A 27,518-nucleotide genomic window follows, 5' to 3' on the forward strand; every position below is an offset into this window, starting at 1 on the left:
TAGTATTTCTAGAGTTGGAGAAATAGGTAATGCAATTTTTAAAAAATACTGGGTAGATATATATTAAAAAGCAAAAATAAGAAAGCAATACTCTTGCTTCTACCTCTTGAAATTATGTAAGTTTTCAATTAAGATAAGGTAGAAAAAACAACTTATATATTAGTCTAAATATATTACGTACCTTTTGTTGATATAATGAATCAAAGTATAGATAACATCTCGAAGGACAAAGGCCCAAGCTCCTCCTAAGGCACTTTTAATATCTTTCAGTAATAAAGTAACAAACAGGTGATATATTTTAAGAATTCTGTGCTTTTTATAAACATTATTTGTCTCAGCGGCTTGCTCACATATGGCTAGAAGAATTTTCTGATAGGAATCCTAGAAAATAAAGACATTTCATAAAAAACTTATCGAATCATGTATACTCAACTATAATAAATTTGTTTTATATTCAAAACAACAAATTACAGAATTTTGTTTTGGTGTAATATCAAAGGCAAATATTACATTAAGAAAATTAGTATCTTAAACTGTTGTCAATTTATCTAGTTTTCAGATCGCAAACAGTAATTTTAAAAAATACATACTCCCTAAGCCAATATATGACTAAAGTAACATGAAATTCAGGCCTCATACATGACATATTTCAATTAATATCTATAAGTAGAATACCAAGATACAAACTTATAAATGTTTTTAATTTATTCAGACGAGTTTTCCCTTTAATTTTCGTTCTTTTTAAGATGTACTTACACAGATTTTCTAGCTGAAAAAGAAGGAAGTCTCTCTTCAGTTATTATAATAGTAATGTGTACTTACAGGGCTTTTGGAAAGAATTTCTAAAATGCTTTTAAGCTTGGTTTTATGGCAGTTGCTGATATAGGCAAATGTTGCTTTAATCACATGTGATGGAAAATGAGGTGGATTAGGAGCAGGATCCAAATCCCTGAGAGTTACAGGGGAAAAAAAGCAGTCATCATTTTCAGAACAAAATTATTAAGGGGAAAAAAAAAAAGATTCTGTTGAAGTCAAGTTTCAGAAACCATGAAGTTTCAGAAAGAAAATTTAGATTAATAACCCCACGTTCTAAAATTACTTTCCCACTGAAGAACTAGGCTTTCAATAAAATCACAAATGACTTATCACATTCTACACATTATCAGTCAGAATATCTAAATACCTTTACCCTCTAAGACTTAATTTTAAGTGATGTGCTTAAGAAATCTTTTATGAAGGGGGTGCCTGGGTGGCTCAGTCATTAAGCGTCTGCCTTCGGCTCAGGCCATGATTCCAGGGTCCTGGGATCGAGTCCCTGCGTCGGGCTCCCTGCTCAGCGGGAAGCCTGCTTCTCCCTCTCCCTGCCGCTCTGCCTACTTGTGTTCTCTCTCTCTCTCTATCAAATAAATAAATAAAATCTTAAAAAAAGAAAGAAAGAAATCTTTTATGAAGTTAATGGCAATTCTACAAATGAGCCTTGTATCACTTTGGGTCTTAATTAAAGCTCTATGTTACTACTGTAAACACACTAATATTCTGAGACTGGCAATCAGACACTCTTTGTATCAAATGAAATTATAAAGTGAAAATACTTTGGTAGATATTATTACTTTTTCATACAGCTAGCATAGTAGGGCACACTCTAACTAAAGGACGCTCTCCAGTAGCTCACACAAGAAACACAGTATGTGCCTAAAAACTGAAACAGACATTTGAAGGTGTCAACCAATCAAATTCCCAAGGAAATTCTGAAATTGCAGCAAATTCTCTAAGTTTAAAATATCCATACCCTGAAAAGTCACAGAGGTCCGTGCTTTGGCTGGCACCAGAAGTTGCTGGTTCATGTAATGTCATCAATAACTCCACAACAATCTCTGGTAAATTAGTAAGGAATAAATGATCAATCTGTAAGGATACAAAATTAAAATAACATTTAAGTTTTGGGGCGCCTGGGTGGCTGTCGTTAAGCGTCTGCCTTGGGCTCAGGTCATGATCCCAGGGTCCTGGGATCAAGCCCCACATCGGGCTCCCTGCGCAGGGGGAAGCCCGCTTCTCCCTCTCCCACTCCTCCTGCTTGTGTTCCCTCTCTCGCTGTGTCTCTCTCTGTCAAATAAATAAATATCTTTAAAAAATAAATAAAATAACAGTTAAGTTTTTATGTCTGTGACCTTTAAGACAGTTCAAGGGACTAAAGTTATTGCATCATTTCCAAAATTGATGAAATAGATATAACCAAAGACCTAAGATGTGCAAGACATATAGCTAACTTTCTGCTATGCAACCGACCTGTAGCCTGAGAGGCTGGTAAGGAAATGATACCAAACAAGACTCCCTTAAACTGACTCTTGTTTAATTTTAAAGAATCAGGGGCGCCTGGGTGGCTCAGTCGGTTAAGGGTCTGCCTTCGGCTCAGGTCATGATCCCAGGGTCCTGGGATTGAGCCCAGCGTTGGGCTCCCTGCTCCGCGGGGAGTCTGCTTCTCCCTCTGCCTGCCGCTCCCCCCGGCTTGTGCTCATTCTCACTCACTCTCTCTCAAATAAATAAAATCTTAAAAAAAATAATTTTAAAGAATCATTTTAATTGACTAAGGCTTCAGGTGCAGCACTGAATTCCTCAACCTAGTGATTTTCCAGCTAATCAAATTCCCCACTGAGCTACACTGCTTCTCAATCTGCATTTTACTCTTGACTTATTTGGAAAATCTATCTCACTTAACAATACTTTACTAGTAAGAATTGCCAGTGACTTTGCCTGCATGACTTTTGCCCAGATTCCTACTTGGCTGATATCCCAAATTTGGAGCTTCACTGCTACCCACATCTGCTGTCCTCAACAGTAAACTGAAATCCTCCCGGACAGGAGCAGGTTCTTCATTGATCCACTTCCTGTACCCATGGCCTCACAGAGGACAGATATTCTCTAACTATAAAGAATCAGTCTGCTCCACTATACCTCACCCAAATAAACGACAATCGTGGAGATAAAGGTGGTTTATTAGCTCTCCAAGTAAGGAATTACAGTGCTCTAAACTAAAAGGTAAATGGCTGATTTACTTGGTGCATAAGATTTGAAAACACACTTCCTTACAACAGAAACAGTTTAAAATGTGACAAGAAAGAAATCGAATGTAAAGATCCTAGTCTTTCCCTCAGGCTTACACATCAGTCATTCAGGTCATCATTTCCAAGGGTTTCAGCCCTTTTAGGAATCCAGCCTCATTTCAAAGTATATCTGGGATAAGGAAGGATAAACTGGCCGTGTCTGTTTAATATCAGAGGAAACATTAATCAATTTCCTTACACAAAGAATGACACGTGGCTTCATGAGTTTTGTATCATTCTACAATAAGCAAGATCTGTAATGTTTATCTAAGGGACATATAAATTATGCAGATGTCTAGGTACAGCTAACCAATGTTATAACTGTTAATATTTCAGGCTTTTGACAGACAAATGACAGATTTTAGAGGCTCAGAGACTAATAATAATTGTACCAACCGTTATGCACGAGGAAAGAATCTTAGAAGATTGATTCAGAGAAAGTGCATACTAGAGAACCAAAGAAAAAACAAACTTATAACAACTTAATGCCAAATGCAATTGAGACTAACAAGAATTTAGGTCTTTAACCAAGAAGCTAAGAAATTATTATTCAAGTTTGCCTCTCTCCATTCTTGACACTGATGTTTCAGTCAGGCCTCAATGTAATTATTTTCCCCTCCTAGACTTACTCTGACTCTGCAAACTGCTCTCTTTTAGTTTGAATACGTTTGTTTTTTTTTAACATTTTATTTTTAAAGATTTATTTGTCAGAGAGAGAAAGCACAAGCAAGCAGAGTGGCAGGCAGAGGGAGAGGGAGAAGCATACTCCCCATTGAGCAGAGAGCCTGATGTAGGACTCGATCCCAGGACCCCGAGATCACGACCTGAGCCTAAGGCAGACACTTAACCGATGAGCCACCCAGGGGTCCCTAGTTTGAATACATTTTAAAAAGTAGTAAGATTAGGCCTGCTTAGAAGCAGGGAGATGGCTGGGAGAGGATAAAAGCAGGGTCTTTCATAGATTCCATAACCTTTGGAGCGCCAACATTCTGTTTCAACTGTGTTTTGAGAAAGGAGCTCCTCATTTGCCTCCATAGTGACTTAGAACTAGCTCCAACTGGCAGTGGTCCACCAAGGCAAGTAAGAAACTCCATGTTCCATTTCTTGGTTCAATACAGTAACCAGGCAAACAAAAAAAGTCTCTTTCAAGTTCATCCAATCGTAATTTTAACATTAGCCTACATGGTTAGTCATCCCTTACTTACATTTAAAAAAACAAAACAAAACTTGAGAGTAACTAATTTCTTTTACGTTAAAAAAAAGTTTATCTATGTGTTTTAAGTTCCCTCAAATAATTTTGGATGTATCTAAATTACTATAAAACAAACAGAAGTTGTTAGATTCTTTTTTACTTGACTCCATCTTTTATCAAATAATGAGTATTCACTACATACTAGGAAGCCAGGATACACCGGCAAAAAGGAAAAAAAAAAATCCTACCTTCAGAGTACTTTAGCAGAGAAGACTGATAAACAATGAACATGATTCATAAGTAAGTTATATTACATGTAGTCAGTCTCATAGAAAAAAGAAAGAGTGGGGCATCGGAACTTGAGATCATACTTCTTGAAAAGTAAAGAGGAACACTTTCTTTTTTTTTTTTTAAGATTTTATTTATTTATTTGAGACAGAGAGAATGAGATACAGAGAGCATGAGAGGGAGGAGGGTCAGAGGGAGAAGCAGACTCCCTGCCGAGCAGGGAGCCCGATGCGGGACTCGATCCAGGGACTCCAGGATCATGACCTGAGCCGAAGGCAGTCGCTTAACCAACTGAGCCACCCAGGTGCCCAGAGGAACACTTTCTATACACTGTTCAGTACTGCTTGAATTTAACATCCGGTTTGCATTCATTTATTACTGCCAATTAAAATAAATTTTAAGGGGGAACAAACTGATCGACTTTCAAGTGGACGCAGGTGGAATATATTCAGTATTTAAACTAAGTTTGTTGGTTTAATTAAGATAGACACGTCTTTAGAGTTATCAGCATTAAATATGAAACTTTTACCTAGGTTTGCTAAAGGTCAAATAAGTTCATTATTATCTCTGTTGCAATTTTTTAGCAAAAGGATGACTTAAAATGATGATTAATTTTCTGTCTCAAAGTTTTCGTGGGTGATTGTTAAGACACTCTTTGGTAACCTACGACTTTAAAGTTTTGCTTGGATAATAAATGGCTCTGAATTCATTGGACATCTAGGTCTTTTTCAAATGAAATAAGATACTAAAGCATTGATTACTGAAGGCACGTCTGTGCTTTTGGCTTCTTATTGCAGAGAAATGAAGAATATTTGAGTGTTTGAAAACACGCTTTGTGTTTAATAGATTCATAAATTTGCCATCTAAAGGTATCTGGTGTGACATTCACAATTGGTTTCTAATGTAGTTTTCACTGGAGACCAAGGTTTCTAAGAGTTAAAATATTTCTGCTAAATGTAATTAAAACTGATAGAAATAAGGGAAACAACTTTGAATGAAAAAGCTGTAAAAGGTTTATGAGGGGAAATTTTTGGAAAAGAATTTTATATGCTGTCAGGACTAAAATTGAAACGAATGGATATTAAAAGTACACTGGTGTAAGACTGAAGTTTTGCTTTTTTCTCTGTTCAAAGATAGTTTTCTTGAATTGCTGGTTTGCACTTGATAAGAAAATGTAAACAAAGGTTTTTTTCTTTTGTCTGCCCTGAGAACCGGTTTCTATGTTTTGTCTTTATCAAGTCTTTCATCACACCGTTAAAACTTTAAATATTAAAGGAGCCAAGTTTTGCTAACAACTATATAACCCTACATATTTGCCTTTGGAATCTCTTTCTGCCACTTTGGTTAAATAAATAATTACATTTTAAGCTTGTAATGATCTGTAATCCACTATTCAGGCTCATGTTTTATAATTTTCTAAGGTTTTTTAAACAAACTTCTCCGGATTTAAATTGTAAATGGAGTCTCTGACTCATTAGGCCTTTTTATTTGGTATGTTAAATTACTCTGGAAGCACTGTCAAATACTGATAAGCCTTAGATTATGTTTGGGTAAATGCTGTAACTATTCTAGAGAATATATGTAATTCCTGAAGTTTTGGTAATAAGGTCATCACTTCATGCTCTAATTATTAAAGTGTTATGTTTCACAGAAATAACCGGATGTCCTTGCAGCTATATTGTAACCTATCATCAGATCTTTAACCATGTCCATTTTGGAGTCTTTTCTCATTTACAGTCAATTCTTACTCTCTTGCGACACGTCTCATCTTCAAGGAGATTCATAAAAAAGGCTTTTGACAAATACAGGTTTTGGTATCTTTAAGATCCTGAAACTAAAACTGGTAGAATTTCCAGAATTAACTAAAAAGCTGCATTCAAACTGAACAAGAGTTAGTAACATGGATGGTTTTCGTAACTCTTGTTTGAAACATTGCTGGTTCCTGGGGCGCCTGGGTGGCTCAGTAAGTGACGCGTCAGACTCTTCATTTCAGCTTAGGTCATGTTCTCAGGGTTGTGAGATGGAGCCCCACAGAGGACTCTGCTCAGCAGGGAGTCTACTTGAGATTCTCTCTCTCCCTCTGCCCCTCCCCCTGCTCATGCTCGCTCGCTCTCTCTCTCAAGTAAATAAATAAAATCTTAAAGAAAATATTCCCCACCTGACCAATGTTGACCCATAGGTAGGGACATCTCTATACCCCTAGTCAGCAGGAAGAAGTTATAAAAGATTAGACCTTCCACCCTCGGCAACCTTGAAGATTTAAGGGGCAAAACTGTTCAGGGGGAATGATGTGGGAAACAAAGGCAGAAGGAAATGTAGATAAAACTAAATTTCCTTATAACCTGCACCCAATGACAAATACTTGAAATAGGCAGAGTATAACATTCCTCCAGGAAACTCCCAACTGTCTTAAAATGTTAATGCCCTGCTAAGGGAAAAACAACCTTAGCTTGACAACAGCCAGACCTCCCCTATCCTGTGAGTCTTCTTTAGCATACGAAAATCCTTTTGGAACTTCACTTTGTCTTTACTTCCCCCAGCCCCAAAGTCTATCATGTTGCTCCTCACAATCCCGGGGCGCAGTTCTTTAGGCCCACGGGGCCTGTCTCCATGCTTTAATAAAACCACCTTTTTGCAAACCCCCCAAAAAATGAAATAATAAAAAAAATTTTTAAAGGAAAAAAAAAAATCAATAAAATTATTCCAAAGTTTTTTTTTAATTTCTGATCAAAAACATTTCATTTAAAAGCCAATCAAAAGAAGAGAACACTGTAATAACAACAGCAATAAAAAAATTCACGGACTGCCTATGCTAGACAGGGATTACTACATATTAAATTTTACTGCATAAATGATGAATAGTCTTAAAACTACAAAGTTATATCTCCATTGAATTGGGGATGATGACGGGGAGCCTGGCTGGCTTAGTCGGCAGAGCATGTTACCCTTGATCTAGGGGTCATGAGTTCAAGCGCTACGCTGGGCCTGGAGCCTACTTTAAAAAAAAAAAAAAAGAAGGAAAGAAAGAATTAGAGGATAAGTAGGTACAAGGGAAGCCATACCTGTTTTCCTAGTAAATTTTCATCTTTCAGCATATCATAGACTTTGGTAGCAGTCTCTCTCTGCTGTGCCATCCCACTGTCTCCTGTACCCTCGTAGGCAAAGTAAGGAAGAATATTTACAAGAATCTTTGGAAAGCAGTGTGTTAGAAGACTTTTCCAATCCTCATCAATCTGATTAGCAATGGACTTCACCTCATCAAAACGACTTCTAATCACCAGATGTGGGATCAAAACCTTGTAACATGATCTGAAAATATAAAATTTTGCAATATATGTTATATATAACTTCTCATAGTCAAATTTTATAATAAAGCTCTTAAAATAATGAAATGCTTTATTTAGTAAGCATGAGAGCATCACTTTATCTAGATCATTAAACATTCTTATTCTAAGTCTATAAATGGAGAAATGAAGTTAAACAAATTCTAAATAATCAAATACAGGAGGAAACAGATCTGAGAATATAATAACCACCCTGATTCTATGATCAAAAAGTATGAACTGAATTTATTTCTTCTGTATAACCGACTGATGCAAAATTATTTCATTTATGTAAAATGAAATGTGAAAGAAATTTACAAATTCAAGCCATTAATGTAAATACTGTTATTGCCAAAATGAAAGAACAAGGGCCACTGAATAATTATGAACTGTTTTCCCATCATCCTGATATCTAAACATTATTTAGTTGTTCCAAACCTCCCCATTTTCAAAATTTTCTTCTCAAGAGTTAGGAGTTAGCAAAATAAATATTTTTACATTAAACTTTAAATCTAATAAAAATAATGACAAAATGGCCCATAGCCAAGCAACAGCAACGACGAACAATTTATCTTTGATTTGTCATAGGGAAGATTATCAAACATTAAAGCTGAAAGAGCCCTTAAAGAGCCATGTGATTCCCTTACTGTACAGACTAAAAAACCAAGGCCCGGGGGGGTGTTTCCATGGCTTTTGCCTAAACTCACACAGCTCATCACCGGCACAGCCAGGGCCAGATCCTAAGCCTAGTGATTCCCTTCAGTTCAAACAAGCAGTCTTGCCTCTCCTACCACACAGCGTCCCAGCTCCGTGCCCGCGTGCGTGTGTGTGTGCGTGCGCGCATGAACGTGCGTGTAAGGTGGGGGTAGGGGGGCTGCCAAACATTTCCATCTAATTTAAAATGAACATATTTCATATGTGCCATATGTAGACCTACCTATAGAAATCCTCAACATTTGTGTAGTTTAGTAAAATAAAAGGAAAAGAATATAAGCTATGTTCAGTATCTTGAAGATTAAGCCATTCCAAAACCAGATAATCCAAATGAGAAGCCATGAAGTCTTCTAAACGTCTGTATCCAAAAGTTTCAGAAACTTTCTCTAAAACCTGCACAAATCAGAAAGAAATCAATGCTTTAAGAAAGCAATGAAAAAAATAAATCCCTTAAATCCTTTTATTTACAGTATAACTTTGAAGCAATCATTCATCCTCATCTAGTAGATAATAAAAGTACCTAGACTTCAGAGAGACTAAATGAGAAACACATATTTAATATAATTAGCCCTGAGCATGGCACACAGAAAACACTTAATAAATGTTAAATGAATAAAAATGGAAAAATATAGTGTAATGTTCAACCTTTGATTATATTTCAAAGGAAGGTCTAAAGTAAAATAATAATTCTTCTCAGTCCTAAATCTAAATGAGAAAAATCCAGCCACTGTAATCCACTTAAAATATTAGGTAGTGTAGGGGCGCCTGGGTGGCTCAGTCTGTTAAGTGTCCGACTCTTGAATTTGGCTCAGGTCATGATCTCAGGGTTGTGAGATGGAGCGCCGAGTCAGGCTCTGCATTCAGGGCGGGGGGGTGGGGGGGGTTGGGGTGGGGGGGGGGGGGGAGGCGGTATCCGCTTGGCATTCTCTTCTCCTCCCTCTCCCTCTACTCCTCCCCTGCTCCCTCCCTAAGATAAATAAATCTTTAAAAAATAATAATTAGGTAGTGTAGCAGTATACTTAAAAAAAAACTTATTTTAATACTGAGAGGTGAAAGATTAGCTCGTGTAAGGCTGATTACCTACAGGTCGGCCTATTATCCAGTTCCATGGAAACCATGCTGGTAGAATGCTGAATGGTCTATCAGGCCACTGATCTATCACTGGTTCATCACATGAACATCTACAATGGAAAGGTCTGGACCTTTCCAAACCATGAACGCTAGGTGGTGGAACAGGGCAGAGGCGAACACTCTACAACACCGTGCTGATGCAACTGCACGACTGGACCCAAGTGTTCCTTCCCTAGTCGTGCGACTTAAAAGTTTCACAGCTCTATGATCTGACTTCTGGCCCTGCTAGATCCCAAGGTTGTAACCCAGAATCTATCAGGCAAAACACTTGCTACTGCTCTTTGTTCCATGTGTTTTCCTCAATAAAAGCAATTCCAGAGGGCATGGTCTGGAAGAGACGTCATTCATCCCTGCTTAGTTCAAGAATACTTTGTGAAATACTTAATATAAAAAATGATACTGCATCCAAATAAACATATACTATTTAAAGAGTTACTACTTCCCAATATTCCCAATCTAAAAAATAAGACTGGGGGTGCCTGGGTGGCTCAGTTGGTTAAGCGACTGCCTTCTGCTCAGGTCATGATCCTGGAGTCCCTGGATCGAGTCCCGCATCGGGCTCCCTGCTCGGTGGGGAGTCTGCTTCTCCCTCTGACCCTCCCCGCTCTCATGTGCTCTCTCTCATTCTCTCTCTCTCAAATAAATAAATAAAATCTTTAAAAAATAAAAAAATTTAAAAAAACAAAAAATTAAAAATAAGACTGTCTCCAAGTCTTTAACAAGTGCCACTTTAAAATAAGTTTTAGGGTGGGGGGATGGGTTAGCCCGGTGATGGGTATTAAAATGAGGGCACATATTGAATGGAGCACTGGGTGTTATACGCAAACAATGAATCATGGAACACTACATCAAAAACTAATGATGTAATGTATGGTGATTAACATAACATAATAAAATAAAAATAAAAATAAAATAAGCTTTAACTTTTAAAATTATTTAAAAGTTACCCGAGGAGGATAATAAAAAATATTCATCTACATGTACCTTTTTAACGAGGTGAGGTTCTAATCCATTCTCTTTCACAGACTTGCACAACGCAAACAAAGCCTGTTTTTCACAGACTGGGCTACAGCATAAAATCACAGCTATCGTCATCAGTAAAACAGATTTTCTATTATAAATCTCATCCAAAAGTTCAGGGTTCTCAGCTCTGTGGGACTTGAAAAGAATTTTAAAAATAATAATATAATGTAAATATATAAACATTACAAATAAACCTATCAGTCTAGGGGCGCCTGGGTGGCTCAGTCGTTAAGCATCTGCCTTCAGCTCAGGTCATGATCCCAGGGTCCTGGGGTCCACCCCGCACTGGGCTCCCTGCTCAGCGGGGAGTCTGCTTCTCTTTCTGCCCCTCCCCCTGCTTGTGTTTCCTCTCTCGCTGTCTGTCAAATAATTAAATCTTAAAAAAAAAAAAAAAACTATCAGTCTAAAATATTTACCCATTATAACATTTAATGAGCAGCCATTAAGCAGTGTTAAATCCCCCAGTGATGGAGTCAAGGGCAGAGATCTGAGAAAATATCAAAGTTTCTGTAGAGGGACAACTGTTTTTGATAAGATCTTATGTAAAGAATTCACAAGCCTTTCAGTGAAGTATAAAGCACTAAAGAAAAACAAAAAAGAACTTTCAAGAAGGACAATCTGATGGTTATCAGAGGGGAGGTGTGAAGATGGGTTAACAGGTGACAGGTATTAAGAAGGGCACTTGTTATGATGAGCACCGGGGGATGTATGGAAGTGTTGAATCACTGTATTGAACACCTGAAACTAATGTAACACTGTAGGTTAACTAACTGGAATTAAAACAACTTAAATAAAAAAAAATTGCAAGAAGGTGAGAATGATTATAAGCTCCTTTTCCATGACCAAGTATGTATCCTAAGATGCTTTTATTATCTTTATTGATAGCTCTTTATACTTTAAAAAACAGTCACATGTATTGTCAAAAGTAAAAATAAAATCCTAGACAACTAGGCAACTAGACAGAATAATACATGCTTCTAATTTAATGACCAATCATTATAATATCCCAACAGACGTAAACATTTTTTAACTGGCTCTAATTGATAAAAGTTCCTCGGGGGGGCCTGGGTGGCTCAGTTGGTGGAGCATGGGACTCTTGATCTCAGGGTTGTGGGATCAAGCCCTACATCGGGTGTAGAGATGACTTAAAAATAAAATCTTTAAAACAAAATAAAGTTTCTCTTCACATTTTGAAAACTCTGCTACTCACTGACCCTACTTCTGTTTTTCTGGAACAAGGAAAAGAGCTAAATTCCTTTACTAAATGGCCATCGCTGGCACGTTTGGAAATCGCTATGAGGCCCCCACTACGTCAGCTCCTCCACGGGCTCCTCAAGAGAAACACATCTACAGACTCCTTAACATCCTAGTTAAAAATCTGCTTTTACTCAGAACCAAACAAGCTGGCTGCCCTCTATAACGTACAGAGGATCCCAGATCCAGGACAGTATGCTTCTATTAATGATGTCTAGGACAGACAGGCTCCCTGCTGAGCAAACACACAGAGGCTAAAGAACATGCCACTGAACAACCAATGGGTAAGTGAAGAAATCAAAGAGGAAATCAAAAAATATATGGAAACAAATAAAAATGGAAACACAATAATCCAAAATCTTTGGGACATAGCAAAAGCAGTTCTAAGAGGGAAGTTTATAGCAATACCTCAAGAAAACAACAAAAATCTCAAATAAGCAACCTAACTTTACACCAAATGGAACTAGAAAAAGAACAAACAAAGGCCAAAACTGGTAGAAGGAAGGAAATAAGAAAGACTAGAGAGGAAATAAATAAAAGAGACTAAAAAAAAAAAAAAAAAAAAATAGAAAAGACCAATGAAACCAAGGGCTGGTTCTTTGAAAAGATCGACAAAATTGATAAACCTTTATTTAGCCAGACTCATCAAGGGAAAAAAAAGAAGACTCAAATAAATAAAATCAGAAACGAAAGAGCAGAAATAACAACCGGCAGCACAGAAAGGCAAAGGATTATAGGAGAATAGTATGAAAAACTATATGCCAACAAACTGGACAACCTAAAACAAATGGAGAAATTTCTAGAAACATACAGTCCCAAAACTGAATCAGGAAGATACAGAAAATGTGAACAGGTTACTAGTAAAGAAATTGAGACAGTTATCAAAAGACTCCCAACAAACAGAAGTCCAGGGCCAGATGGCTTCACATGTGAATTCTACAAAACATTTAAAGAGATAATACCTACTTTTCTCAAACTACTGCAAAAAATAGAAGAGAAAGGAAAACTTCCAAATTTATTCTGAGGCCAGCATTACCCTGATACCAATACCAGACAGATGCCAAAAAAAAAAGAAAGAAAGAAAGAACGAACGAACGAACGAACTACAGGCCAATATCCCTGATGAACACAGATGCAAAAATCCTCAACAAAATAATACCAAACTGAATTCAACAAGACATCAAAAAAGATCATTCACTGCAATCAAGGGGATTTATTCCAGGGATGCAAAGATGATTCAATATTCACAATCAATGTGATACATCATTATTAACAAGAGAAAGAATAAGAACCATATGATCCCCTCAAGACATGCAAAAAAACATTTGACAAAATACAACATCCTTCATGATAAACACTCTAAAAAAAGAGGGCTTAGAAGGAACAAACCTCCATATTATAAAGCCATCTATGAAAAACCCACAGCTAAGATTATACTCAGTGCTGAAAAACTGAAAGCATTTCCTCTAAGAACAAGAACAAATAAAGGATGTCCACTCTTGCCATTTTTATTCAACACAGTACTGGAAGTCCTAGCTGCAGCCATAAGACAAGAAGTAAAAGTCATCCAAATTGGTAAGGAAGAAGTAAAACTGTCTCTATTTACAGATGACATGATACTACACATAGAAAATCTTGAAGACTCTATCTAAAAACTATTAGAACTCATAAATGCATTCAGCATACTGTTGCAGGATACAAAATTTATACACAGAAATCTGATGTACTTTTTTTTAAGATTCTATTTATTTATTTGACACACAGAGAGAGAGAGAGACAGCGAGAGAGGGAACACAAGCAGGGGGAGTGGGAGAAGGAGCAGTCTCCCCACTGAGCAAGGAGCCCGATGCAGAGCTCGATTCCAAGACCCCAAGATCAAGACCGGAGCCAAAGGCAGACACTTAACCGACTGAGCCACCCAGGCACACCCCTCTGTTGCACTTTTATACACTAATAATGAAGTAGCAGCAAGAGAAATTAAGAAAACAATGCCATTTACTATTATACCAAAAAGAACGAAATACCTAGGAGTAAGTTTAACCAAAGAGGTGAAAGACCTATACTCTGAAAATGTAAGATATTGATGAAAGAAACTGAAGATGGCACAAAAATTGGAAATATGGATCATGCTCTCAGATCGGAAGAATATTGTTAAAATGGCCATACTGTTCAAAGCAATCTACAGATTTAATGCAATTCCTATCAAAATAACAACAGCATTTTTCACAAAACTAGAATAATCTCATAAAATTTATATGGGACCAGAAAAGACCCTGAATAGCCAAAACAGTCTTGAAAAAGAACAAAACCAGAGGTATCACAATCCCAGATTTCAAGATATACTACACAGCTACAGCAATCAAAACAGTATGGTACTGGCATCAAAGAAAGACACATAGATCAATGGAACAGAAAAAAGAGGCCAGACCACATTTATATGGTCAAGTAGCCTACAACAAAGAAAGCAAGAATATACAATGGGAAACAAATAGTATCTTCAATAAATGGTGCTGGGAAATCTGCCAAAAAATAAAACTGGACCACTTTCTTATACCATACACAAAAATAAACTCAAAATGGATTAAAGATCTAAATGTGAGGAGTGCCTGGGTGGCTCAGTCGGTTGAGCATCTACCTTCAGCTCAGGTCATGATCCCAGGGTCCTGGGATCGAGACTCGGGTCGGGCTCCCTGCTCAGCAGGGAGTCTGCTTCTCCCTCTCCCTCCCCCTAGTTGTGCTTTCTCTCTCTCTCTCTAATAAACAAAATCTTAAAAAAAAAAAAACCACACATTTAAATGTGAGACCTGAAACCGTAAAATTTCTAAAAGAAAACAAAGGCAGTAATCTCTTAGACACTGAAATTAGCAACAATTTTCTGAATGTGTCTCTTCAGACAAAGAAAACTAAAGCAAAAATAAACTATTAGGACTCCACCAAAATAAAAAGCTTTTGCAAACCAAAGGAAACCATCAACAAAACTAAAAGGCAGCCTACTGAATGAAAGAAGATGTTGGCAAATGATATATCTGATAAAGAGTTAACATCCAAAATATTTATTAGAAAGAACTTCTACAACTCAACACCCAAAAAACAATTTGATTAAAAAATGAGCAGAGTACCTAAATAGACATTTTCCCAAAAACATACAGATGGACAACAGACACAGCATCATCAGTGAAATGCAAATCAAAATCGGAGTGAGATATCTATCACCTTACACTTGTCAGAATGGCTGGTACCAGGATCCTAGACAAGAAATAAAGAGTGCTGGGAGGATGTGGAAGGAAGGAAAGCCTCGTGTACTGCTGCTGGGCATGCAAGCTGGGGCAGCCACTGTGGAAAACAGTACAGAGGTGCCTCCAAAAATTGAAAATGGGAATCCCTTATGATCTAATAATTTCACTACTGGGTACTTACTCAAACAAAAACACTAATTTGAAAGATATATGCACTTCTATGCAATATTTACAATATCCCAGTGATAGAAGTAACCCAGTGTCCAGTGATAAATGAATGGATACAGAAGATGTGGTGGGTGGGGGGTATGTATGCAGGTGTGTGTGTGTGTGAGCGATGGAATATTACTCAGCCATAAAAAAAACGAGATCTTGACATTTGCAACAACATGGATGGACCTAGAGGGTATTATGCTAAGTGAAATAAGTCAAAAAAAGACAGACACCAAATGATTTCACTTACATGTGGAATCTAAGAAACAAAACAAATGAACAAAAAATCAGACTTTAAATACAGAGAACTGGTGGTTGTCAGAGGGGAGATGGGTGGGGGAATGGGTGAAACAGAGAATGGAGATTAAGAGGTACAAACTTCATCTATAAAATAAGTAAGTTACAGAGATGGAAAACACAGCATAGAGAATATACTCAGTAACACTGTAATAATACTGTACGGTGACCGCACTTACCGTGACAGGCACCAGTAATGTACAGAATCACTATGTTATACACCCGAAACTAATATAACAACACTGTAGGTTAACCCCACTTCGATTTAAAAAAACTTTTAATAAAAAAAGAAAGCCGTTTGTACTCCCACAAAAACTCAGTAAATTTTGTTTTTTCCCCCACAAAAAACAGTACATATAAGTTGAACCAAAAGAAGTTGCGATTATTGGACTAATTCTAACCAATTTCAATTAATTCACACAGTTGTTTTAGTAAACTGGTGGATGCAAACTGTCTTAGGCCACACTGGTAAAGTAACACATGGCATATTTGTAAGAAATATGTGATAAAAGCAATTACGCATTGCTGAATTTACCACTTCTCTCATTCCTTCCTGAGCTTTCAAGTATGCATTTTCAAAAGCTGTTTGCTGAAGCTTCAAAGGAAGTGCTTTCAATAATGTGGAAGAACCTCTGTGTTTCATATCCTGGAATAACCTTTAAAAAAAAAAAAAAGTCAAATAATTTTTTACCTTAAACGTTATTTTCCAAAGCGTATTATGGGACACAAATAAATCACACTGTGAGATATACTAGCATACTGGGCCTTCTTTCAAAAAACCCAGTGAAATCTAAGCCCATTTAAACAGGTTCAGATGCACTGGTTAGTATCCGGTCTTTAGAATATACTCCCTTTTCTCCTAGAACTGAAAGGGTCTCAAAAAATCTTTTAGCTTAGAGCCCAAACTTGAAAAGTCCTGAACTCCAACTAGCCCATAAAGAAAAATTATCCTGTGATCAAACACCAAGCCTTAGACACCTGTCCCCCTGCTCTAATTTTAAAAAGTGATATCCCGGGGGCGCCTGGGTGGCTCAGTTGGTTAAACGTCCAACTCTTGATCTCAGCTCAGGTCTTGATCTCAGATCTTGAGTTCAAACCCTGTGCTGGGGTCCCGCTGGGCAGGGAGCCTACTTAAAAAAAAAAAAAAAAGTGATCTTGTCCTGCAAAGTGGATAGCTTTATGCCTTGATGATCTATTTAATTTTTTTATGTGATGGAAAAGAGCTGACCAGTGTTCTCTGCATAATATCCTATCATATTTAAGGACAACTCTGATCAATTTTGTCCTTTCTGCTTTTTTAGTAACCAAAGCTTTTATACTTTTTGGGGTTCTCTGATTCCTCCAGGTTCTCTAACATCTCTTACAATAGCCCACTATTAAATATCAACAATAACCAAAAAGCAAAAAAATCCCAACAGATGTTATGTTCATGTCATTCTTGAATTTATATGTTTTAAATCTTAAAGAGGTTTTCCAAAGCCACCACTGCACTGCTTTATTACATTTAACTTGTGGTTCTCCATATCCCCAGATCTTTAGCTTTGGTGTGTATTTTCCATCTTTTAAGGACTTGAAGTAAAGCTCACATTCATTAGTAACCCTTACACTGCAAGTCCTGAAAAGCATCCTATACCTGAGAGATTAGACACGATTCCGATTTGTGAAAACACTACTGTCAGCATATTCAAACTATGCACACACGTTAGGTTTATCTAACACATACATTTATATGACTGCTGGGGCAATTTCTTTATAGCAATCTTTAATTACTGATTACTTATATCTGAATAGTAAAGTTACCCACCAAATGATTTTCAATTTTGGTGATTTTAAAAGCATAACGTAAGTTCCTTTTTCAAATATTCATTTATTTTATAAATTACTGAACACCTACCATATGCCATAATTGTTTTTGGTGCTGAGTATACAACAATGAACAAAACAGACAAAAAACCAATGCCTTCTAGCAGCTTCTATTTAAGCTAGATGTGCTACATTTAAAATATAACATTTCAAGTGGTCATACATGCTACTGAGAAAAATAAAGGAGAGAGGTACTTTATTTGTAGGGAGTGGAAGGTGGGAAAGGCAGAGATAGGTTATAATTTAGATCTTAAAAATCAAATGGACAACCTGAGAAACACGCAGTCCTAAGGAATTAATCTTGCTTCTTCAAGTACTCAAACAGAACAGGTCTCTAGGACAGGATTACTCCAATGCCTAATTGTATGTTCACTCACATGAACGTAACTGTAATGAGCACACTGTGAAATGTGCTCATTTTCATTTTACAAACTCCTATAAAATACAAAGTAATAGCCAAACATTCCATGGTGTCCCGTCAGTGGGAGCAGACACACCTCATTCAACTCCACCACTTACTGGCTACAGGGCACTGAGCTAGTTACTTTCTCTCTTGAAGCCACTTTTCATTTACAAACTGGAGGCAATAACAGTGTCTAAGTGATAGGACTGTCAGAATTAAGAGAAAGCAGGGGCGCCTGGGTGGCTCAGCCGTTAAGCATCTGCCTCCGGCTCAGGTCATGATCCCAGGGTCCTGGGATCGAGTCCCGCATCGGGCTCCCTGCTCAGCGGGAAGCCTGCTCTCCCTCTCCCACTCCCCCTGCTTGTGTTCCTGCTCTTGCTATCTCTCGCTCTGTCAAATAAATGAATAAAATCTTTAAAAAAAGGGGGGGGGGGGCCCCTGGGTGGCTCAGCCGTTAAGCGTCTGCCTCCGGCTCAGGTCATGATTCCAGGGTCCTGGGATCGAGCCCCGCATCGGGCTCCCTGCTCCGCGGGAAGCCTACTTCTCCCTCTCCCACTCCCCCTGCTTGTGTTCCCTCTCTCGCCATGTCTCTCTGTCAAATAAATAAATAAAATCTTTAAAAAAAAAAAGAATTAAGAGAAAGCATCCATGCCAGGTGTACAGTGGATCCTTGGCCGACGCTGGCTCTTTCTCGTGCCACAGCCGGGGAACCACGGCGGCGTCACACGACATCGCCACCTGCGGCATCCCAGACTCTTCGTGAAGGCAGGACCCCTTACCTGTTGATTGACTCTGCAGCCAACATGCTCACTTGATGATGATTATCGGCAAGAAAATGTGGAAATGCTTCATTTACAGGAAAGTCTTTTCCCATTACATTAAGAATAGCCCATTTTGAATAAGGATCGGTCTATGGGAAAAGAACAACTGGTGTTAAATATGAAATACTAAGAGAAAAATCACCCGTTGACAAAAACAAACAAAGGCTACTTTAGAAATTTCACTGGAGACCTTACTAATAATTAACGTGGAATAACTCACCTCAAGCAAAGTTTTAAGGCACTTTACTAGTGCCATTCTTACAGAGAATGTGCATTTCCCCTCCTTTGCTAGGTGCCTGAAATAAAGTAAGTGTTTCAAAGCCAAATTATTCCAGTAAAAGCACAGTAAAAAAAAAAAAAAAATCATTGGATATTACTTATTCAATTTCTAATTATTCTTATCCTTCCAATTTCCATATTAAATTTAATTCTCATCATGTGGCATATGCCAGTCAATATTCTCAACTTTCGTAAAAGAAGTTAGTTTGAAAACGAGTTCATTTTAGGGGTGCCTGGGTGGCTCAGTTGGTTAAGCATGTGCCTTTGGCTCAGGTCATCCTGGGATCAAGCCCCGCATCGTGCTCCCTGTTCAGCCGGGAATCTGCTTCTCCCTCTCCCTTCCTGCTCACGCTCTCTCTCTTGCTCTCTCTGACAAATAAATAAAATCTTTAAAAAAAAAAGGGGGGGGGGAGTTCATTTTAATGTATCTTATTCATTCTATATGATTATACGTCATCTAGGGGCTATCACACTTCTGCTCACCAGGCCATAAACTTGCTTTAAAAGGAAAACATTTGTGAAGTTTTGTTCTTATAGCAAAGATTTCAAAACCACGTTCTACACCAATTCAGAAGTCCTTATCAATCAAGTGGGTTGGTGGGTTCTAAATCGCATACATGTGCTCCTCAGTGTCATAAAGTTACGTCACAGTCTGTGCATAAAATACCCAGATGGTGACAAGGCCAGTGTGTTCAGCAGTTCTTCAAACAATTAAGGAGGAAAACAGGAGCTACATTCTACTATTGTTAAAGGTTGTATATAGTTACATTCAAGGATTAGCCAAGTCACTAAGGTAGAAATGCAAAGTCTGCAATTGTATCCAGAGTAGCAAAGAAAATTAAGAACTCTGCAAAATACTCTGCACCTACCAGAATGCTCCAATCACTGTTAGAAACTGCCCTTGAGCATCCCTTGTGTTTTCAGCATCCGTATCGCCTTGACATAGGTTCCTCACAACAGGAACGAAGTGGTTTAAGACTGTTTTACAAACATCCTGGTCACGGCGATACAAAGAACACACATTGCTGCAGTGGAAAAAGTTTAACTTTGTAAGTATAACAGAACATACCAGTTGGCTTATAAATTTAAAGTAAGGATAAGAGATGGCTTTAATTTCTTACGATAGTGGTTTTAGAAGTTCAACAACCTCTTCCATTGGCAAAGGATATTCTTCTCCAGGAAGCTCCTTTAAAAGCACTAGATACTAAGATAATTGAAGAGAAAAAAATCATTTTTTTTCATAAATCATTTGCTTAAATACATACATATGTAACCATAAATTCATCCATGAATGTGTGCACATGTACACACACGCACACAAAAAAGATCAGTGAATTTTTAAAGGAGGCAGTGTAGTAAAAAAAAGTCTGAGGTTAAACAGAGCTGGATTCAAATGCCAGCACTACAACCTATTACTTGTGTGGTTAAAAAACTTGCCTTGTCACCTGAGCCTTTGTACTCTCACCTATAAAACGGGGATATAGCACACACCTGGCCAGATTACTATGAGGAATAAAGGAAATGAATGTAAATGTCTAGAATTTATTGTTGGAATTCAATAAATAAGTAGTTGTTATCACTGCTGGGGTTAAGAGCCTGAGCAAGAATCTGAAACTACTGTTACATCCCTACCCTCCAAAAATAATGCCTGGGGATAAGACTTCAATAGTTACAAACTGTCCTAGGAATGAATTTTGGACAGCAGAGATAATTGTGGGCAGGGAAAAAGTCATAAACACCTTGAGTTATCTTCCTATAGAGCAACCTTGTAGGGTTCTCTATGCTACTGTGGATACCAAAGAGCACTCAGCAACTACCAGCTATAATAATCATGGTAGTTACAACCAGGCAGCCAGTTTCGGAGAGTTGCCAAATCCCTTTCTAGCTATAATAAGAAATCAGAAGACATTCTTTCCTACCATCTACATGTAGAAAAATGTTTCTTACTCCTCAGATATAAAAGAAGACTAAACTGGACCATTTTAAATATTTGCCTTGAGAGTGATATATGTGATGCTACTGAGTGTCTTGAACTGATTTGAAGCACCAAAGCCTCAAGAAAAGCACCCAGCCCTCCTCACTGGCCAGGGCTGGAGACTTGACTAGTTTGCCGGGGTCAAAATCAGGGAATCGAACAGGGCTCAACCAAGCACATTTGCTGGGGTCAAAGGATCAACCAGCTTGTTCACTGCAGCTGGAACATGACAAGGGATTCTACCAAGGACACAACGTACATGACTGCAAGAGGTCCTACTCATGGAATCCCCTGGCATGTTTCCCAGGGCTGAGGAAACACAGGGATGTTTGCCAATTTTCTGGGACTGGGGGCATGACCATGGACTTACGCACCATAACTGTGAGCTAGAGGCTCTCCCTCAATGTTCACCGATGCTGGGGCAAAGGGGGTGATGGCCTACATGGTCAGGAGGTATGTTACATATAAGTATTCTGAGTAAACAAGTAACTATATTGAAGGTAAGTAGGAAGCCAGCTTTCTCACTGCTGGAAAAGGGAGCTACAAATATGGAAAGAGAAAAAAACAAATTCTACGATGTCGGACTGGAACTGAAGGTTTCATCTACCAGCAGATGGACAGACTGATGGGGACAGGGCAGGAGAGGGATTCCTTTTCTAACATTCTCACCAAAACCTAAATCTAATTACAGGAAACAAACCTAAAGTGAGGGCTCCTAGAGAACAAGTGGCTATATTATTTAAAAATATGAAGGTCAGGAAAGAGAAGGAGAAACTAAAGAACTGCTCCAAGTTCAAAGAGAATGAACAGACTTGACAACTAATTGCAATGATACAATGTTAATTTCCCGATTAGCAGAGTATCTATAGGAGAGTATCACTGTTTCTGGCACATACCCTGAAGTATAAGGGGCATCACATCAGCAACTTAATCTCAAAATGTTTTGAACAAAAGACGTGTGTGTGTGTGTGTGTGTGTGTGTGTGAGAGAGAGAGAGAGAATGCGTGCACGCGTTCACACAGAAAGAGAAAATGAAAAGGCAAATTTGGTGAAATGTTAACTGTGCGAGTGTATGAAGGGAATAGGAGAATCCCTGTAGTACTGTAATTTTATTGTGACTTTGAAATTATATCAAAAAATATTTAAAGTGTATATTAACAAACTGGAATTAAAAAAACTTGGAAAGAAACAAAATACTTAAAGCAAAAACAAAACTTTAAAGCAAATAAACTAAGGTAAAGGCAAGATTCAGAGTTCAACTACAAAGTTATGTATTATTTTCACATCAGAGATTGTGTTTCTTAGCCTACTTTAAAATAATTTATAATAATCATACCTGAAGATAATAAATCTATCCAAAGTCCATGAAAGTCTTAATGTTTCAGGATCCACTTAAAATTTTTTCACAGTACATTAAAAGAAAAAGTGTATTTTATAACTAGCACCAGACTCATTCCTAAGGAAGCAATTTCAAGCCATCAAAGGTACTACATGATTCTTATATGTCAGTCTGCTACATTTACCCAGCAACAACAGACAGAATTGAGAATATGTTACTTTCCCTTAACTCACCATGTGTAGGTGGAGAGATTTAGTAGGGTCTAGCATGCTAGTATCAATTAACATTAACAATTTCCTCCGAATATCAGCCGCTCTGAATGACACAGGACCGGTCTGAGCAGTAGTTACACACACACACAAGAACTTGAGCATGTCTAAGAAAAGTAGATCTTGCTTTGACAGATGTTCTTCAGCTAAAGGATTCATGGCACCTGAAAATAAAAAGCACTTATTAAAACTAAGAGAGGGATACAGGAAACACATATTGAACATTAGCTCAAATATAAAAAAAAGAAATAAAAGTATATGGAAAGCAAAATCATGGTGAAATTGATTACACACTAAAAGCTTCAAATTTCTTCATGAAAAGTTACCCTAGGATTCCATCATCCAGAAATAATCTATAGGAAAATCTATATAGACAAATTCATTACAATACTGATAAGTATAGAGAAAAAGGAATCTAAATTTCTGACAAGAAAAAATGGTCAACTGAATTATGATGTATGTTAACTGGGATATTATGAAGCCATTAAAAAGGATAATTATCAATACAAATAGCTTAATGAAAAAAAACGCTTATAATTGTTAAAATGAACAAGGTATAAAAAAAGCATCTGAGGGGTGCCTCGGTGGCTCAGTCGTTAAGCGGCTGCCTTCGGCTCAGGTCATGATCCCAGGGTCCTGGGATTGAGCCCCGCGTCGGGCTCCCTGCTCGGCGGGAAGCCTGCTTCTCCCTCTCCCACTCCCCCTGCTTGTGTTCCCTCTCTCGCTGTGTCTCTCTCTGTCAAATAAATAAATAAATAAAATCTTTAAAAAAAAAAAAAAGCATTTGAACGTTGATGCTGATTATAATAATGGAAAACGGTTAAAAGTGATGGCCGTATGGGTGTCTTCCCTCTCCTGCTGTTTTCCAAATAACCCATCACATGGTTCTACTTCTTTAGTAAATATTTTAAATTCCTCTCATGAAGAATAAAACGAGTAGTTAATAAAATTCAATTAATAATCAGAGAAATCTAACATATACAGAAGGGAACAAACTTCATAGACTATGTAAGGGAAAATAAAATGAGCATAAAATTGGTACGTATGAGGCCTTTTGTATGGCCAAATGCACACAAAGAGGTGAAAGCAACCCCAAGCAGTAAGTGCGTCTTCACCGAAAGTGCTCTGGCCATCTCCAGACATGCCTGCTTCACTAGCACCAGGGTCACTGAACAGATTCATGGACGACTGATCCTCCACCTCCATCAGATTTTCATCAGGGTCGTCTTCCCCTGACTCTACTTCTCCAAAGTCAAAGGGCTTTCTGATAAAGGACGCCTTCAAAGAAGAAAAAGAAAGAGGTTCAAATGGGCTTCTTTCAGAAGCATGATGGAGTTAAAATTCAACTATTCAAACAAATCAAGATTCCTGTGTATGAACATTGCAGTATTTCTATTAAGTGTCCAACAGTGAAAAATGGATAAACTGTAATAGGTCTATATAATAATAATATGCAAAATTTTTAAATAATTTCTCTTTTTTTCAAAGTTTTATTTATTTGAGAGAGAGAGGGAGAAGGAGAGAGTACGTGCGAGCAGGGGGAGAGGGAGGGAGAGAATCCTTCCCGCTGGGCGTGCCAGGAACCTGAGATCACAACCTGAGCCAAAACCAAGAGTTGTCTGCTTAACCAACTGAGCCACCTAGGAGCCCCAAAATAATTTCTTATATTAAGCTTTATACTACCCAAAATTGATGAGCATATGGGGAAAAGTATAAATTGGTATGACTATTTTGGAGCAAAGTGATAATATCCATCAAAAAGTAAAATTCACATTCCTTCTGAACAAGCAATTCCAGGGCTAGAATTTATTCTACATCCCTCATATGCACAAATACAAATAGACAAAAGTACAAGAATCTTTACTCCAAAAACTCTTTGTAACAACAACAAAAAAATAGAAAACACTTCCAATGTTAAGGTCAGATGGGCTAAAAATACAAATATACCATTCCCAGTAATGAAATACAACGCTACTATTAAAAAAGGTAAAGAACAGCAGCATGTAGCAACATGGAAAAATGACCAAGATTTATTATTAAGTGAAAATAACCAAGTTACAGATATATTTGAGTATCTATTGCATGTGCCAGGCACATACAGACAAATGAGCATGTGTAGCATAAGTCCGTTTGTATGGAAGAAAAATAAATACCACAATGCAAATAGGTTGTTTGGTAAAATTTTTGTTTTATTTATTTATTTATTTTTTCAGAGAGAGCAAGAACGTGCAAGCAGGGGTGGGGAAGGGGGTTGGGGGTGGGAGAGGCAGGGGTAGAGGGAGGGAGAGAATCTTAAGGAGGTTCCACGAGCAGTGCAAAGCCCGAAGCAGGGCTCAATCTCACAACCCCGAGATCATGACCTGGGACGAAACTAAGAGTCGGACACTCAACCAACTGAGCCACCCAGAGATCCCTTTTGTTTTTATTTTTAAGGATGATTTTTTTTTTAATTTATTTATTTTGACAGGGAGAGAGAGACAGCGAGAGAGGGAACACAAGCAGGGGGAGTGGGAGAGGGAGAAGCAGGCCTCCCGCGGAACAGGGAGCCCGATGCGGGGCTCGATCCCAGGACTCCGGGATCATGACCTGAGCCGAAGGCAAACGCTTAACGACTGAGCCACCCAGGCGCCCCAGGATAGATGATTATTTTGATTTCTGCTAGTGTTACACAGAAATAAGTATAAGCCTAGATGATTAGTTTCCAATCATTCAGTCTATTATTCATTATTGAAAAATTAAAAGCTGAGCAGAATGTATGGTACTGACGTTAAGAAGCAAACAGTATGTTCCTTCCTAAAACAAAGTAACTTTAATTTCTGTATTTAATAAAATCAGGGCGCCTGGGTAGCTCAGTTGGTTGGGCGACTGCCTTCAGCTCAGGTCATGATCCTGGAATCCCAGGATCGCATCCCACATCAGGCTCCCTGCTCAGCAGGGAGTCTGCTTCTCCCTCTGACCCTCCCCCTCTCATGCTCTCTCTCTCTCAAATAAATAAATAAATCTTAAAAAAAAAAAAAAACCAAAGATGCCACATTTTGTTAGATGCATCCCTACTGAAGAAAGATGTCAACGAAAAAAAAATCTTAGAATCAATGAAATAGGGTGGTAAAACAAACATACTTACCAAACTTCTACAAATATCTGCAATATCATTCATGAGCTTTGATGTCAACAATCGTAGGAAAAATCTAGATGCAATCTTATTTGGACTGGGCTGTAATTAAGACAAAAAAACAAACAAAAAAATAAAAAGTCATCCTGGCAGGTAATATTTTCTCTATCTTAAATGAAATGTAGATATTTTTTTTTTACACTGGAAATTCTCTATCATAAGAAGCATAAACAGTTTACAATTAGGGCCAAGATATAAATTGAATTAAAAACACTAACTTCTTTTTTTAAAGTAATAACCATAGTCCATTAAATTGTGTATAAACATTAAAGTAAAATACCAACTACCAACCCTAAACAAGAGTAATAATTTTAAGTTAGAGTTTATTCTTCCATTTCTCTCCTTTCCCATTTTCAAAAAAAAAAAAAAAAACACCGAAAAACAAATTACACTTTTTTTTTTAAGAAAAAAAAGAAAAACACATTACAAAATGAAAAATATATACTGGTAATATTGTTATATAGCCATGTCGTATCATTAGCTTCCAAAAAACGTTTTTCCAACCACGACCCGCACCCTGGGTTGGCTCAGCTATACCTCAGGCTTGGCCCCAATCAGAACAAAGATTACACAGAGTAGCACTCTTTCTACCAAGTGTAACAGAAGACTGTCTGGGCAAAAGACAGTAATGTATGTGGCTGGAGATGTTTATCTTCGTGGTGCCCGCTAGCCCTGGCATAGTGGTATGCACATCACACGGCCAGTAGTCACCAAATTATTAAATGAATAAAAACAGGGGCGCCTGGGTGGTTCAGTCATTAAGCGTCTGCCTTCAGCTCAGGTCCTGATCCCAGGGTCCTGGGATCGAGCCCCGCATCAGGCTCCCTGCTCAGTGGGAAGCCTGCTTCTCCCTCTCCCATTCCCCCTGCTTGTGTTCCCTCTCTCGCTGTGTCTCTCTCTGTCAAATAAATAAATAAAATCTTTTAAAATAAAATAAAATTTAAAAAAAAAATGAATAAAAACATGCGGGCAATAAAAGAGTTGCCCGTGTAGTTGTATATAAAAGCGGTAAAATAACCTCAGAAACCTTCCTGAAATGATGAACTGATTTCACAAGAAACTCAGATTACCTGTTGCTTTGTTCCTCCGGTTGCTACTTTTATTTACCATTCACTTTAATTTTAAATCAGTGTATACATTTATGAATGGACCCAAAAACCAGTACCACCACCAACCAACCAGTTATCAACCTCCTAGACTAACCAGTCAAGTAAGAACATCTTACCTTGGTACAGTTACACAAGCAACTGGTACACAGATTCATCATATTTCTCAGTGAAGCGATCCTAGATTCCTCAGAGGTCTTATTTTTGAACAGAGTGATACTTTCTCCTGCACACTGCATTAGAGACTATTAAGAAAAGAAGGAAAAATCCAAACTCCAGTTAAAATTACAGTTCTCTAATTGCTTTTTAAAGTTTTACTTAAGAAGTAAAATGAAGCATTTTTAGAAGTTATATTTGGTTGGGACGCCTGGGTGGTTCAGCCAGTTACGCATCTGCCTTTGGCTCAGGTCATGATCCCAGGGTCCTGGGATCGAGCCCCGCATCGGGCTCCCTGCTCTGCGGGAAGCCTGCTTCTCCCTCTCCCTCTCCCCCTGCTTCTCCCTCTCCCTCCCCCCCCCG

The 27,518-nt window shown here is 38.0% G+C and overlaps 1 protein-coding gene across 1 annotated transcript in view; it reads right to left on the minus strand.

Annotated features, from left to right (window-relative positions):
• Window positions 1–27,518, minus strand: part of ATM (ATM serine/threonine kinase) — a 133,454-nt gene that overhangs the window by 59,038 nt on the left and 46,898 nt on the right. The window contains exons 15-29 of the mRNA XM_021696364.1: window positions 27,119–27,244; window positions 25,846–25,935; window positions 23,837–23,999; window positions 22,686–22,885; window positions 20,260–20,342; window positions 20,008–20,163; window positions 19,080–19,155; window positions 18,818–18,948; window positions 16,308–16,428; window positions 10,734–10,907; window positions 8,842–9,011; window positions 7,644–7,890; window positions 1,790–1,905; window positions 823–949; window positions 182–381 (exon numbers count right to left, since the gene is read on the minus strand). Of these exons, the coding sequence (XP_021552039.1) occupies window positions 182–381; window positions 823–949; window positions 1,790–1,905; window positions 7,644–7,890; window positions 8,842–9,011; window positions 10,734–10,907; window positions 16,308–16,428; window positions 18,818–18,948; window positions 19,080–19,155; window positions 20,008–20,163; window positions 20,260–20,342; window positions 22,686–22,885; window positions 23,837–23,999; window positions 25,846–25,935; window positions 27,119–27,244 (2,180 nt within the window). The remainder of the gene's footprint in view (window positions 1–181; window positions 382–822; window positions 950–1,789; window positions 1,906–7,643; window positions 7,891–8,841; window positions 9,012–10,733; window positions 10,908–16,307; window positions 16,429–18,817; window positions 18,949–19,079; window positions 19,156–20,007; window positions 20,164–20,259; window positions 20,343–22,685; window positions 22,886–23,836; window positions 24,000–25,845; window positions 25,936–27,118; window positions 27,245–27,518) is intronic.

The sequence above is a fragment of the Neomonachus schauinslandi genome, chromosome 11 (genome assembly GCF_002201575.2).
Source record: "Neomonachus schauinslandi chromosome 11, ASM220157v2, whole genome shotgun sequence".
In the NCBI taxonomy this organism is placed as follows: domain Eukaryota; kingdom Metazoa; phylum Chordata; class Mammalia; order Carnivora; family Phocidae; genus Neomonachus; species Neomonachus schauinslandi.